The following is a 15,632-nucleotide window of genomic DNA, read 5'->3' as shown; positions in this document are numbered from 1 at the left end:
CACTCTGTGCAACAAATTCATTTTATGAAGGGCACATACTCCCCATGCGCACTATATATGTATATACATACATTCATCTTTGCTTCGTGAAGCTAGCAGTGACATTGAGCAGTATTTCATTCCAGTATCACAGCATGGAAGACAAAAAATGCCCTGATTCTCGTGACAAGCCAATAAAGCCAAAAGAGTGGCTGAATATGACAATTTCTTATTAGATGGAAGATTATTGTAACCAATATGAGACCTCAGGGGAATTTTGGCTAGCTTGTTTTCCCCCTCCCCGATCCATTTCACTTGTCATGTTGTTGAAGCCGAGTTGACATTGCGAGGTCCATTATCCTGCTCCATCTGCAGCTTTCGTTTTTGGGCATTTAAAGCGTCACATTTCCCGGTCACAGTTTGTGAGCGATCCACTCATTAACCGTAGTGATGGCGAGCGCTGTGTGCAGCCGACCAGAACCATAGCTGTGATTGGGCGATCTCAGCCTGATGAATGAGTGACAGACAATGATGCAGTGGCAATCAGGAAGTGTTAGTTTCACCTAGAATAGCTGTTGTGAAGAGTCAAGGTGGATAGCAAGGTGGATATTTCACTCAACAAGGGGTTGTTAGGATAATAAAATAGTCCATATTCTGTATATATCTGTCATGGTTTGAAGTCTTTGTTATATAGTGGATATAATATGAATGGAGTCTATTGACCTAAAAGTTTAGACTGAATTTCAAAGAAAGGGTCTCTGTGTAACATAAAGTGTAAGTGGATGACATTTTGTTTTTTGAAAATCCAAAGCTTGTGGCAAAATGTCCAAGGTTACCTTAAAGTTCAACAAGGTTGTAGGTTTTGTGTAATGTTTTATCTCAACAGATATGGATAGTGAGTCTAAAGCTAATAGACTCTGTGTGTCTCTGAGTCCTCATTTGATATGCGTATGTAATGACTCTGTACAAGCTGCAGTCTGTCAGTCTTATTTCATTACAGAGCTGCTATATCAGGCAATGGGATAATGAGTAAGATGCACAAGCCATAATATGGATCTTTTCTGTCACCTTTCTCTCCTCTGCCATGTCCACATCTTTAAATTTCCTCATTTGATCTCTGCTTTTTCTCTTTGTATTTTCCCTCCTCTCTGCCTCCTTGCATTGGACAGATCTACCTGCGTTTTCTCGACTATGAGATGGCCAATTCCAATGAATGCAAGCGCAACTTTGTGGCAGTGTATGATGGTGGCAGGTGTGACTTTGTAAAATTTTTAATCTTTCTCTTTCATTTTGATGAATTATACAGAGGCTCAAAGTGTCCATATTTACTCATTAATTTTAGGCCCTTTGTTGTGTGATCATGACTTAATCATCTCCTTATCTCGAGGTAACAACTTACAATTGTGCTTTTTCTGGTTTTCACAAGATATAGCTCCTTTGCCCTAGTCTGTCCATGTCCGGTTAGCCTCACATAACCTACAAGATAAAAGCCTGAGAGCTAAAGACTGATTAACAGATCAGATTTTACTTTACAGGAATCAATTCCTGACACAAGGAGAAATATCATTGTAACTTTCTGTAAGGGATAGACCAAAATACGAAATTCTGAAATACGCTTATTTGTTCTCTTTCGGAGAGTTACATGAAAATATACCACTCTCATGTCTGTACGGTAAATGTGTAGCCACAGCCAGCAGTTTAGCTTAGCACAAAGACTGGAAACAGGGGGAGACTTATCGTCACCATGAGGTTGCTAGGCAACCAGTGCAGATTCCAGGAAGTCACTGCACCCGGCCAAGAAATAGCCAAGCACACAACCCCCCATAAAAGTACAACCTGTCGTTTTTAACAATGGAGATATAATGTGTTAATTAGTGAGCTTTAAAGGTGCTGGTAGGTGGATTTTGTTACCCTTCTTTTTTCTCCTGTTTCCAGTATTTGTGCTAAGCTAAGCTAACTGTCTGCTGGCAGTAGCTTCATAATGAACAGACAGACATGAGAGAGGTGTCGATCTTTTCATCTAGCTCTCGGCAAGAAAGCATTTTGTATTTTCCAAAATCTCAAACTATTCCTTTAATAGAACAGCCAGATGACAGTTTTATAGGAAACTTCACCTGCAAATCCGTAACTTCTTTTTATCTCAAATTAATGAGATATTAAAATCATGATCAAAGAAAAAAATATTTGATATCTTGAGATAAGGATATAATTAAATCATTAACTATAATAGGCTTAAAAACAAAAATGAGCTCCCCAACAATTTGTTATCTTGAGATTACCAGAATATAAAGTTGTGATCACACGATAATGGGCCTATAAAAATATGAGCAACCATGGCTTCTCTGGGCTTCTGTTCAATAATGTGAGTTATTTAAATGCACATAATGCAAATAACCATGCTACTTGATAATAAACTATGGATTCTTATCTCATCCTGTCTTGTCTCAGTTCGGTGGAAGACCTGAAGAGCAAGTTCTGCTCCACGGTGGCCAACGACATCATGCTGGTTTCCACGCTGGGCGTCATCCGTATGTGGGCGGATGAAGCCAGTCGCAAAAGCCGCTTCCGCATCCTTTTCACAACCTACCAAGAACGTAAGACACAACAGATATCCTCACACATATGTAATGTTTACTGCAACATTACCCACTTACTGGGGGAAACTGATTAGCTTTATTAATCAGACCACTACTCAATAACAACGACATTGACACCCAAATAAAACAGGTCTGGTCTTTAGTGGTAGCCATTAAAGGAAAATAGAAGCACAGTGACCTCGTTTATGGCAAGTTATATCGTACGCTGGTCATAGGAAAGGTGCTGTCAGAGGTTTCCATTAAGTTTTATGACCATTTAAATAGCAGCAGGCAGGAAACCAAGGAATATGAATTCTATTATAGGGGATATTGCCTGTGGGTGATTGTGAATATGACAGTATTGGTGGATTTTAGCTCAGCACTGCAGCACTACAGCAATGTTCTTAATGGATAGATACTTGGATAGAGAGAGAGAGAGCCTGAGACAAAGGAATATCAGGATGAGCTACAGCATGTTGACATCTACCCGTTTCTTTCAGCCAAACACCAGGGAGAGATTCAAATTCACACACACACATACACACACACACACACACACTGTACACAAACACACAGTCTTCCTCTTTCTCATTCACCAGCTTCTCATTGATGGAGCTTGTAGTTTGACAGGGGTTGCAGAGGGCATTCTTTGTACTAGTGAGGTGAATGAAGAGGGTCTGAGGCTTTTGAGTATACAGTATGTCACTGTCATTCAGTGCCTTTTAATGCCACTGATAAAAGCACACAGTTGCACACACACTGCACTACTGACTGTTGTATCTGCATTTTTGGAAGAGGAAAATTTCAAAACAAACAGGGTGAGAAAAAAAATTAAAACAATGCCACCCAAAAAAAGTATCATAACACGATACAAATACAATTATGTTACATTTATTTCTGAACAATCATTTACAGTTCCCCTGAAATTTCAAAGAGGTGCTTTGCTCTTTATTTTTATGATGGCGAAATGAAACACCATGCCAGATGCTTCCTTTCAGAATGCTCTGCCACAGTGTATCATATTGGAGTTATGGTTATTAAGAAAAAGAAGGAATGCATTTTGGATAAAGACATGCACCTAGAATGGTGGGTAAAGGTAATGGGTGGTAAGTGAGTTGAATTCACTTTTCCTTCACTCTACATGGTTGAGTTATTGAAAGTCATAAAATATACCCACACATAAAAGGAACCAGCAGACCCTGAAGGACAATCAGTCGTCACTCCTTACATATCTACAACATGTCTGTATCGCTCGTATGTATATATTGTAGTGATACGAAGAGATAAGCGGCTAGCTTCTAAAGAATAAGCAACAGCAGTGGCAGCGGAGTTGTTTATGTTGTGATGTCAGTGTCCCTTTTGTAAGGCCTTTTCACCAATCAGAGCCAGGATGTGCTGTTGCCAGGGCAACGCTTCTGCCTAAGTCACTCAGGCGATCCCCAGCCAGACCTCAGCCTTTAGAGCAGCATCCACCACAGCTCAGCAGCATTGCACCAACCCTGTCGACAGTGAACGTATACAGGTGTAGCAGAGAACTAGGAAGCACAAACAGTCAGGACAAGTAATTCAGTCAAGTGTGCGGTCCAAACTTGCCTCCAGTGCAGATCAACTTGTTTTAAGATTTTTCAAAAAGTTAAACACATAATAGTTAATTGGTAATAGTGGAGAAAGGCATGTTATTTCAATATGCATCATCATTTGTTTAAAGAAAAACAGTGTAAAACTGCAGTGTATATGTACTGTAGTAAGTGTAATTACATTTCCACCTTTTTGACATGTAAATCTCATTTATATATTGATATTATGATAACTGTTTTCTTCTTGTGTGCACTCTTAGTTGCTTTACTTGCTCATTTTACTATGCACAAAACACTGAAATTTTCATTTTTGATTTCATAATGTAAAACAAGTGCATTTTTGATTTGTCGAGGCACACATAATTAGACAAAATTTAAACATTACTGCTCCCTGAGAAAACTGAAAGGCAAGTAAAGTATTTTAATGACTCAACTAAGTGAGCGACAGGCCACCTAACATTTATATAGTTAAGCTTTTAAAGGAAAATTCTACCCCAAACAACCCTGTGCTACCCTGCAATTACCAATATCTGTTCAGTGCACCAATTATAGCCATCTGTAGTGAGTAGTAGACAGGTTTTTGTTGAATTGAAGTCTGTTCATAAAATGCGCACATCAAAGTTTCTCTTGACTTAACCCAAATAAAATAACTTCTATGTGTTTTTATACTAAATAGTATTCTAATGAGAAGAATAGGCCCACTTTTAACTCCAAGCACTGGAGCTGTACTGTTAGTCTTAATAGAGATACCTTCTGTTCACTTGTACCAGAACAAATTTGGAAAACTTGAAAAAGACACCATTTTATGATAATCCAAAGAGCACATAATAGCTAATAGTGTTCAATGTGATGACCAGTGCAGTTGGACAGTGGTTTGACCATAAGTTGTACAGAAAAAATAAATAAATACATTTTAAAAATCATCAAGGGAGCAGGCAAGTACAGTTGACAGACGGAACAATGTAAGGTGAGGTACTATGTGCTACAGAAATACAGTAAGAAGTTATTTAATTTCCCTCCTCAGGTGAAAGGAAGACATTGTGTAACTACAAGTGAGTGTGTGTACTCGGTTACAGGTGCACTAGCTGGATTTGTAACTTATAGGGCAGTTTTTACAATAAGTGCTCCCTTGCTACAGTAGATCCTAAGCCTTTATATGTTTGCTGACAGCTGCTGGTTCCCAGTGGGACCAGCAGTTTTTAGAGGACCATTCACAGCTGCTGACTCCCAGCGAGATGCTCCAATGGGGAGAGCAATGCTCCTAAACACAAACATCCACCTTTATCATGTGCGCTGTGTTCACACCTGCAGATACTACTGATTGTGCTCTGTTTCCAGACTTAGACACACACACACACACACACACACACACACACACTCCTGCAATGTAGAACAAAAGTGTAAGATTACCAATTTGAAGTATAAGAAAGTGAAGCCTATCTTTACCCAAGAAGCAATTATGTCTTAGGTGATAAATGTGCTTGTGTGACATCTCAGCTGTCAGAATAGTTTTGCCTCATCAACAGACACCTGTCTCTGGGGTTACAGATGGAAAAGTGCTCCGGCTTCACTACACACATTACTTCTTGTTTCTTGCAAAGCTTCTTTAGCATACTATGTTGTTCTCAAATGCTTTCATGCATACAGTAAAGACTGTTAACATATGGATCTTTGCTAGGTCAGATTATATCATCTCTGCGCGCTTGTTATCTTGTTGCTTTGGGATTAGAAAGAATACTCTGGGGATATTAGATTGTAGCATTGTACAGCAAGGGACAATAAGATAAGAAGCAGTATTAAATGGATAGATGAATGGATGGATGGATGATTGACTTTTGCAATATCCAGGATTTGGAGAAATTAAATGGACTGGAATGTAAATATAATATTACATTTCTCATACTCATGTCTGAGGCCCAACAGGATTTTGATTAAGAATACAAACAGAATTTTATGCTTGTCATATTAGTCAAGTCAAGTCAGTCAATATATTTAAAGGCCACATTTAAAAAAACAAGTGTTGACCAAAGTACTTTAAAGAACATTCATAAATACAATAAAATAATTAAGATGAAAATAAATAAGTAAAGCAATTTTATAGTAATATTAATAATGAAGGGCATTTAATGGGCAATTGTAAAAAGATTGTTCTTTAGCCAGGATTTAAAAACGGTAATAAATGGGGAACAGTCTGGGAGCAGCAATGCAAAAGGCTCGGTCACCTTTGGACTTTGAGGATCTCAGGGGTCGGCAGGAAGAATAGGGACTTAGAAGATCAGAGATGTAAGCTGGTGCCAGCCCATGCTGTGCTTTAAAAAAAAAAATTTAAAAAATCTATTCTACCAGTGGTAACCAGTGAAGGGAGGCCAGTACTGGGTAGATGTGGTCTCTTTTTGGTACCAATGAGGAGCTAGCTGCAGGTAAGATAGGGATAATTGACTGACTCCCACATAGAGAGAGTTACAGTTTTTAGTATTAACCATGTTAATTGTTAATTAATTTAGACAGTGACGGCAGGAAAATAGAAATATAGCATTAAAGAGTCTCTGTAGTGTCAAAAAGTAGCATTAGGGGTTAAAAACATGAATCAGTAGTGCATAACCAGTAACTGAATTAGAGCAAGTGAGAGATTATATCACTGTAGGTAAGAGCACTGAAAAAAGACAATTATTGCAAAACAAAAACAACATTGACAACATCAGACAAAATACAGGTAAAGACACATCATCCTCATGTCCTAGAAATAGCCTAACTACACTCCTATAGAACATAAACACACAAAAACACAGCTCTACAATGGTTATTTGATTTAAAACATTCATAATAACCATGTGTTGCTTCTAGCGCTTCACTGCAGAAGTCTCTTTGCTCTTGGAGCCCCCCTGTGCAGAGACCCAGACTATTTTCATCAGCCACTTATTTAGGAGTTAATTTATGCTTCCAGCAGTGACTGGGAACGTTTCTGTGTGGGCAAAAGTGCACTTTTATTACAGAATGTCTTGAAATTAATTTCGCAGGAGATTAGTGTGAATCTCACTCCTTATAACGTCTGGTCTCTGCCTGTGGTGTGCGGAGGAGACACGAGGGCTCAGTGGCAAAAGGAGAAGGAGTGGGCTCCCTCTGCTGGTTAATAACACACTTGCAGCTTTTGGCCTATACTGAAAGAGAAACAGAGGTAGGGGGAGAAAATGAGAAGAGGAGTGTCAGAACACACACAGAGAGCCAATAAGACTCAGGAAGTTCTGGCAAAGACCCAGACAGGATGGGATACAGAGAGAGATAGAGATAAGTCACTCTAATTTGGTGTGTTATTATTCACTTGGGATGAGTGCTGGGATGAAAACAGCCATACATCACAGCGGTAACACTGTCAAATAGTCCCCAGCTCTGCCATACCACTGGCAAGCTGCTTTAGTACCCAGTGCCAGTGTTGTGTGTGAGAGAGTGAGAGATAAAGAGAAAGAATGAGAGACATACAAAGAGAGAGAGGGCTGGACTCCTCCTCCACTGCCAAACAGCCAGCACCTAAACAGAGCCATCCATTATATTCACATGTCAGTGGCAAATAAGTAACTTTTGGAACATTCGGAAATTGAAAGTGGTCCTAAAATACTTTTATCCTTCACATACTTTCTCACAAGACCACGTGCATAATGGATAGTACTAATGGATAATACTTGTCATGGGCGATTCTTCAATACTATTCTGCAATGGTGGAACACAACTAAGTACATTTACTCAAGTATAGCACTTAAGTACAGTTATTTAAGTACTTGTTCTTTACTTGAGTATTTCTATTTTATGCTACTTTGTTGTTCTACCCCACTAAATTTCAGAGGTAAATATTGTGCATTTTACTCCACTACATTTATCTGGCATTTCTTTGCAGATTAAGATTTTACATAAAAAAAAAACTATAATGAGCTTGTAAAATGATGTGACCTTTTTATAGAATTAACAACCCAACAGTATGTAAAATAGCTACAATTACCGCCACCTCAACCAGCTATAACTTTAAAATGTTGCTTGTACTTTAATGCATCAGTTATAATAATACAACATCATACTTTTAAATATATTTTTAGTATTTTAACTGCATTTTGCTGATAATACTTGGGTACTTTTACTTTAGTAACATTTTGAATCTAGGACTTTTACTTGTAATGGAGTATTTTTACCATTTGTATCGCTACTTTTTCTTAAGTAAAGGATCTGACATTGTGTATGTATATTTTTGCCCTAGGGTGGACAATATGGCTAATATATGCTAGTACCACGTTGGAACCCCTCTTGCCTTCAGAACTGCCTTAACTCTTCGTGGCATAGATTCAACAAGGTGCTGGAAACATTCCTCAGAGATTTTGCTCCATATTGACATGATAGCATCACGCAGTTGCTGCAGATTTGTTGGCTGCACATCCATGATGCAAATCTCCCGTACCACCACATCCCAAAGGTGCTCTATTGGATTGAGATCTGGTGACTGTGGAGGCCATTTGAGTATAGTGAACTCATTGTCATGTTTAAGAAAGCAGTTAGAGATGATTTGAGCTTTGTGACATGGCGCAATGTGGAAGAAGCCATTAGAAGATGGGTACACTGTGGTCATAAAGAGATGGACATGGTCAGCAACAATATTCAGGTAGGCTGTGGCATTTAAATGATGCTCAATTGGTACTAAGGGGCCCAAAGTGTGCCAAGAAAATATCCACTACACCATTACACCACCACCACTAGCCTGAACCGTTGATACAAGGCAGGATGGATCCATGCTTTCATGTTGTTTACACCAAATTCTGACCCTACCTTCTGAATGCCGCAGCAGAAATTGAGTCTCATCACACTAGGCAACGTTTTTCCAATCTTCTGTTGTCCACTTGTGGTGAGCCCGTCCCAATTGCAGCCTCAGTTTCCTGTCGTTAGCTGACAGGAGTGGCACCCGGTGTGGTCTTTTGCTGCTGTAGCCCATCTGCTTCAAGGTTCAGCGTGTTGTGCATTCAGAGATGTTCTTCTGCATACCTCGGTTGTCACGAGTGGTCAGCTTCTATCAGCTCAAACCAGTCTGGCCTTTTTTTGCATTTTTGCACAGAGATGGTTGTGCATGAAAATCCCAGTAGATCCGCACTTTCTCAAATACTCAAACCAGCTCGTCTGGCACCAACAACAATGCCACATTCAAATTACTTAAATCACCTTTCTTCCCCATTCTGATGCTTTCTGATGCTTGTTTTGAAATTCAGCAGATCATCTTGACCATGTCTACATGCCTAAATGCATTGAGTTGCTGCCACGTGATTGGCTGGTTATATATTTGCATCAACAAGCAGTTGAACAGGTGTACCTAATAAAGTGGCCAGTGAGTGTATCTTGATACAGTAGATTTTCTGGAAAATCATTTTAGAAACTTTATAGATAAATACAAACAGATGGGAAATTGTGTTTTTGGCAAACCCAGTAAAACACATCACATAACATTGATGCATAAATCCTCTAAATCCAATTTTGCCATATGTTTCTGTTGCCTGCAATGGCATACAACCAGGGATATTAAAGAGATAACTACAGCTGTATAAATCCTATAATAAAATCTCTACCAGGTGGCAGTGAAATGACATTATACACTGTAGAGTAAATAGGACAAACTATTTCATCCTGTGGTTAGCTTGACATGGCACTGTCTGAGATTGATAATGGGAAGCAGTGAATTGGCCAATCAGCTCGCTTATGCATTAGTATGATTGGTTGTTGAGAGCAAGGGCACCTTGGCTTTAAATTATGTAGCTATATATGACGATGGAGCCTGTCACATTATCACGCTGGTTTTACAACCATGTTTGGTGGCTCTACCCCTTATGCTGTCGTCATAGAAAGGTGGAGACGTGACGGCAGTGTTGTGTCTCAGAAATGCCACACTGGGAGGGCAGGTGTCATGATGATGATCATGTATTTGAGGATGCTCTTGTTTAGATTTGTGTTGACAAGGGCTGTGCACCGAGGACAAATAAACAACTTCTTGCATAAATAGACAGAATTTGTTTGTTATGGGTGCAGATGATTGTGAAATGTCATGGCTATCTCTCCAGACACCACACATACACACACCTTTCAAGAAATTCATTCATATCCACAAGTTGTCTTTGCAAATGTTTGAAGAGGAGGATGAAAATTCATGAAGAACAGATGGGTTCGAGGGGGAAGAGGTCTGATTTGAGTAATGCCCGTCCAGATTTATTTCCTCAAAATCTGGCACACTGGAAATTCTCTTCAGCTGTACTTCAAATACTGATTTGTGCTGCAGCATATCTAAGTGTCTTACACATTTGCTGTTGTTAATGATGGTAAACTCACCAAAATGTAGTTTAACTTTTTACTCAACTGTTTCTATTGTAAGTACAGGATCAAGTTTCAGTTAAGTGAAGATAGTACTACAGTAGATTTTTGCAATCTCTTTACTTTTAGTCTGAAAAGCTCTCAATGCAATAACTATTGTGTTAATTTGCTCTATCCTGTTCCAGCTCCATGTGATGCAGATGCCTTCTTCTGTCACAGTAACATGTGCATAAACAACACGCTGGTGTGCAATGGCATGCAGAACTGTGTCTACCCCTGGGATGAGAACCAATGTAAAGGTGAGATGTTACATTTGAGCTGAAATGTTTTTAGCACCAAGAAGACAGACACGAGGAGAGACTACGGCTGAATGTTTTAGCTCCATGGAGAGCGACAGGAAAACAGAGTGGATTTGAACTGAATGGCTGTACTTTAGTATGGGCCTGATACACTCCTACTACTACTAGTCACTACTGCTACTGCTACTGCTACTAATAGTACTGGAGAGCAGTAGCAGTAGCTATCTAGTGCTATGACACAGAGGTACTTTTAGTATTTCCAGTGTCACTACTGGTCTCATCTGTATCACTACAAACACATATTGCACCCTAGCAACCAAACACCATAGTTAAATATGGTCCACTTGAATTTTGATCAGGCATTAATCATGAGTCTATTTTTTACATAACATGTTATTCCTAGTTCCTTTTATTGTTTTTGTACCATTTTTAGCAAAACTTTTTTATTTAAGGCACGGAAATTATTATTTTTTTTCACTCAGCTTCTTACTAGGAGTGATGGGATCCTATATGATCGCACTATTTTCTGCCAAGGTTAGAACAGTTTTGGTTATTTCATCTCAAGATTTCTTTACTTATTTTTTCCTCTAGCGCTTCTCACTGGTTTGAAGGAGGTGGGGCTTAGTTGGAAAAAAAGGAATGTCACGTATGTCTGTGCACCAATCAGGATTTAGATACAATCAGAATCTGATGACAGTTAGCAGGTTTGGTTACTGTTTTTGAGTTGAGTTTTTGAGTGGTATACTTTGAATATATAATACCTTTTTGTACTTTGACTGTTGATGATTTAGTCATACAGTGTTAGAGAAATACCTAAGATTTAAAGCCTGGGTCCAGGTCAATCAATGCACAAGAACTGGACACAAGAACTGGAAATGTCTTGCTCCACTGTATTTGGTTTCGTTCTTTGAAGGTGCCCTTATTTTACCCTGTTTCCATGCCTCAAAGCAAGCAAGGTCCTGTGTATTCTCTGACGTTGTGATACTGTCAATTTCCTAATTTCCTCTGTAGCCACTGGATCTATACATTGATCTCCAATGTCTCGCTACTGGCAGGTCCGTACTTGACCTACACTTCTAACTGAGATTCCCTTATTGCAGCGTCTTCATATATGATGCCATTCCAATAATTAGCTGAGATGTGTGAAGACTGTGAAGGGAAAAGCTAGTTTTTCTCTGCATTGTATTTCCAATTAATTACTCTTCTGTTCCTTGACCTTTCATGACACAACACTGTATTTAAGTACATAATATGAGCCATCTACCATTGAAACTCCCAGGTCGATAAATACAATGTGTTTTTGATTCTAGTTTGTTTCCAATCAGTCAATTCAACTATATTTATAAGTCATACATCAAATGCAACTCCAAGTGCTGGACATAAAAAGAGTTAAAAAGAACATACGTTTAAATAAAAAGCATTTAAATTAATGAAATTAAAATATAATGTAATAAAACTAATACGAAAATAAGAAATAACAGTAAAATTGCAAATCAAAATAAACACACAACCTTTTTTCTTCAAACATATATGTACACATACACACAAGCTCTCTCTCACCTGGTACAATTTCTCTTAAATTCCTCTTTTTTTTTTGCCGTGAACTTCCAGCCCCACAGTTACCCTCCTTCCTCTAGATCTGATAGAAAAGCTGCACACAGAGATGTCTGTGTATTCTGTATGTACAGTACTGTAACTCTCTGACACTTTAAGCAGAGCCAATGACAAACTGCATCAGTTAAGTAAATCCTGCATGGCCTATTTGTCACTCAGACTAAGATACCTTTCAACCCTACAGTCTGAGTTTGAAATTGTGCAGAACTCAGCAAGAAGAGGCCATGTTTCTCAGCCAGTCTTCCACCTTCTCTCCGCTCTAGTAATGCACATGGCCACCGCAGTGCCCACATTTGTTCTCATTAGTGGTAAAATGTCAAATTTTATTCCTTTACGCTTCTGAATGTAACCATTTGCTGTCATTGAAGTGCAGTGTGCTGTGCTACATGTTCATCCAGCATTTAAATGTCACAGATCTCCCCACAGATTGCCTCGCTACACACTGTTAGTCTGTGCTACTCTTTGTGGTTTCCCTTGTGATAAATAGACTATGGCTATGATGACCCAATATGACCTTTTTGATATCTCATGAAAGTCATGGCGTTACTCTTGTACATGATAAGGTCTATTTGTTAGAAGATGTCTTTACATGTGCATTTGCTAAGCCATCCCCATTAGTTACTGTTGCTATGCTTGGCAAGCTTTCCATTCTCACATAGCACATTATGCAGTTTACAATGAAAACAGTGGCAGATTACCTGTCGAAATTTTTAGTAATATTTTAAATAATGGGACCTTGATTTCAGACAGAAGTAGACAAAAGCAGGCTTTTCATTTCTACCGTTAATTTTGTCAGCAGAAATGACAACTGTCACTAGCAGATTTTATCAGCTGTAGCTAGCAAGCTAATTAAGCTCACATTAGCTTCATAAGTTGGCTAAAAACGCGGTCTCCAGCTGACTTTTTAATGTTTCATGCTGACTCATTTTAAAACAAGAAACCTGAAAAGAGTTCTTAAATATGCACTGAAAGGCTCCTTACATGATATTGTGCTAAAACTGAGACTAAAGCTAACGGGTCCCTGGCAAAAAGTCAGCATCCTCACAAGCTGATAATCCACCTGCATTGTTCTTGTATTGCAGTGTAGAACTAGTTCTCATATTTTAAGAATGATGTTATTTCATATTAACATAACCCTGTTTGGCTGCTTAGCTTACATACTCGGACAAGTAAGACAGAGGTTCGATGCTTAGTTGTCAATATTTTCAGTATGTTTCACTTTTAACATTACAAAAGAAAAGGCTTTCAGGATGAGGACTAACATTTGTTGAATGCAATGCTATCTTGGATAACAAGTTTGGCTGGACTTAGTGTAAACTTGACAGGCCTGCCGTGCCTAGTTGCTAAGCTGTGATTCAGTCAACGTTTGCACAAGGGGTTTAGCAAACAGGTCAACTAACTAGGAATAGAGTTGGTAATCATAGATTTCTCATTATGATAGTTATCGTCACACGTTTTGCAAGACATCTTACAGGGCTATATAGTTTATATTCTCATAAACATTCCCTTTCTGTTGTGCTGTCTCTCTGCCACTGTACAGAGAAGAGGAAAGCCAACATCCTGGACAACCTGAACAACACAAACGGGACCATAATAGGTGTCACCTGTTGCATCGTCCTCATCCTCCTAATCGTCTCCGTCATCGTCCAGATCAAGCAGCCACGTAAAAAGTACATCCTGCGGCGTGAGGACTTTGACCCCACCATGTTCCAAGAGGTCTTTGAGCCGCCTCACTATGAGCTGTGTACTTTACGGAGTGCCACCACAGCCACAGCGGCCTCGGCAGACTTAGTCGACCTGGCGGAAGACTTTGAGAACTACCACACCCTTCGTCGTGCCTCCTCACGCTGCGTCCACGATCACCACTGTGGTTCCTCCTCCAACCCCGGCTCCGCCCACATATCCCAGCTGTCACTCAGTGGACGAGGAAGTCGCGGAAACTTGAGTGCTCGAGACGCAGCGGCCGCCACTCTGCTCACAGACCTTCCACAGCCGCCAATGGCAGTGCGGCCCTTGCTGCCAGCCACTGGAAACCGCAGGAGCATCTTGGTCATGAAGCACAGCTACTCGCAAGAGGCAGCAGACAATGGATGTGACCTGGACGACGACCTGGAAGAAGTTCCCACCACCAGCCACCGGCTTTCACGCCACGAAAAGGCAGTACAGCGGTCAGTATCCATAGATTTCTGATGAGGAAAGAACAACAACCCTAGAGTTAACTATGGGGATGTTTGAAATGTGTGTGGGATACTTCCATTTATTTTTGTTTTCCCTCTTATTTTAGCTTTGTTCTTCCTCTCATTATTTATTAAGGTTACGATAAGCTTCTTTTTTTTGTTGCATTGATCCTTGTTCTTTCTCCCCCTTTCTATCATTAAAAACTTTTTAAAATTTTTCCCAAAGGGCTAAATTATGATAGAAACATTTGCCCCCTCTTGCATGCCCATCCTTGAACATGTAGTTTTCCTCAAATGGTGATTTATAGCTTACATCTAAAAACTCCACTGTACTTTTTGAGGTTTGTCAGAGCTCTTTAAGCAAATACAGGCCTTATTTTAGAAGATATTAATTCTGTAATCAGTCCAATTTTGACTTTTAACACAAGGGCTTGAATCTATGCCCCATAGAGATGACTAACTTCATTGACATGAATGCAAATTATAAAATATGCATTTCTATTCCTAACTGTGATACTGAAAATATATGACTTATATTCTATATAGCTCAACATTTTGGCATGAACAAGATTTTATATAAAAAATGAAGTATTTTACTGTGTACTTGCACCTTGACTGCTTGAAAAGTAACTGTATATGTTTACAAAAACACTATGTTAAGGTATCAGTGTACATTTTTGGAGAAAATACTTGAACGTGCAACCTTCTCCTGCATGCACTTTCTATGTGCTCTTTCCAGAGTGTTCTTGACTGTTTATACATTTTATACATACAAGTCTGCATGCAAGGCTCCCACAGACTAGCAAAGCACTAATGAAGTTTATTCTTGTTATGTAGCACATTATGCATTCTGACCTCTCTATGCAAAAGGAGTTTGATATTAAATGAAAGAGCCATGACATTTCAGGTTCTGCCTCATTGGCTCTTTGAGCAAACATGAATCAGAGTACAACACAACTAGGGTCTAAGAGACAATATCAAGGTAAGCACCCTTATCCAACAATCAACATCTTTATATGTTGTTCTGTAGTCATCATTTGCCCAGTCAGTATATACTTTTATGTAAGTTATTTTTCCTTT

General features: G+C 39.2%; 1 protein-coding gene across 8 annotated transcripts in view; it reads left to right on the top strand.

Moving 5' to 3' along the window:
• Positions 1–15,632, top strand: part of neto1l (neuropilin (NRP) and tolloid (TLL)-like 1, like) — a 70,215-nt gene that overhangs the window by 50,539 nt on the left and 4,044 nt on the right. For 5 of the 8 annotated variants that reach the window (XM_044177259.1, XM_044177258.1, XM_044177257.1 and 2 more), the window contains 5 exons: positions 1,149–1,231; positions 2,428–2,573; positions 10,648–10,761; positions 13,916–14,543; positions 15,460–15,534. In XM_044177259.1, coding sequence (XP_044033194.1) covers positions 1,149–1,231; positions 2,428–2,573; positions 10,648–10,761; positions 13,916–14,543; positions 15,460–15,520 — 1,032 coding nt within the window. In that variant the 3' untranslated portion in view covers positions 15,521–15,534. Of the gene's footprint in view, positions 1–1,148; positions 1,232–2,427; positions 2,574–10,647; positions 10,762–13,915; positions 14,544–15,459; positions 15,535–15,632 lie in introns of those variants that run through there. The other 3 variants (XM_044177260.1, XR_006375834.1, XR_006375835.1) reach the window with 3 other exon arrangements.

Source organism: Siniperca chuatsi, linkage group LG19, assembly GCF_020085105.1.
Source record: "Siniperca chuatsi isolate FFG_IHB_CAS linkage group LG19, ASM2008510v1, whole genome shotgun sequence".
Taxonomy (NCBI): domain Eukaryota; kingdom Metazoa; phylum Chordata; class Actinopteri; order Centrarchiformes; family Sinipercidae; genus Siniperca; species Siniperca chuatsi.
This window is presented reverse-complemented; position numbering and strand designations above follow the sequence as displayed.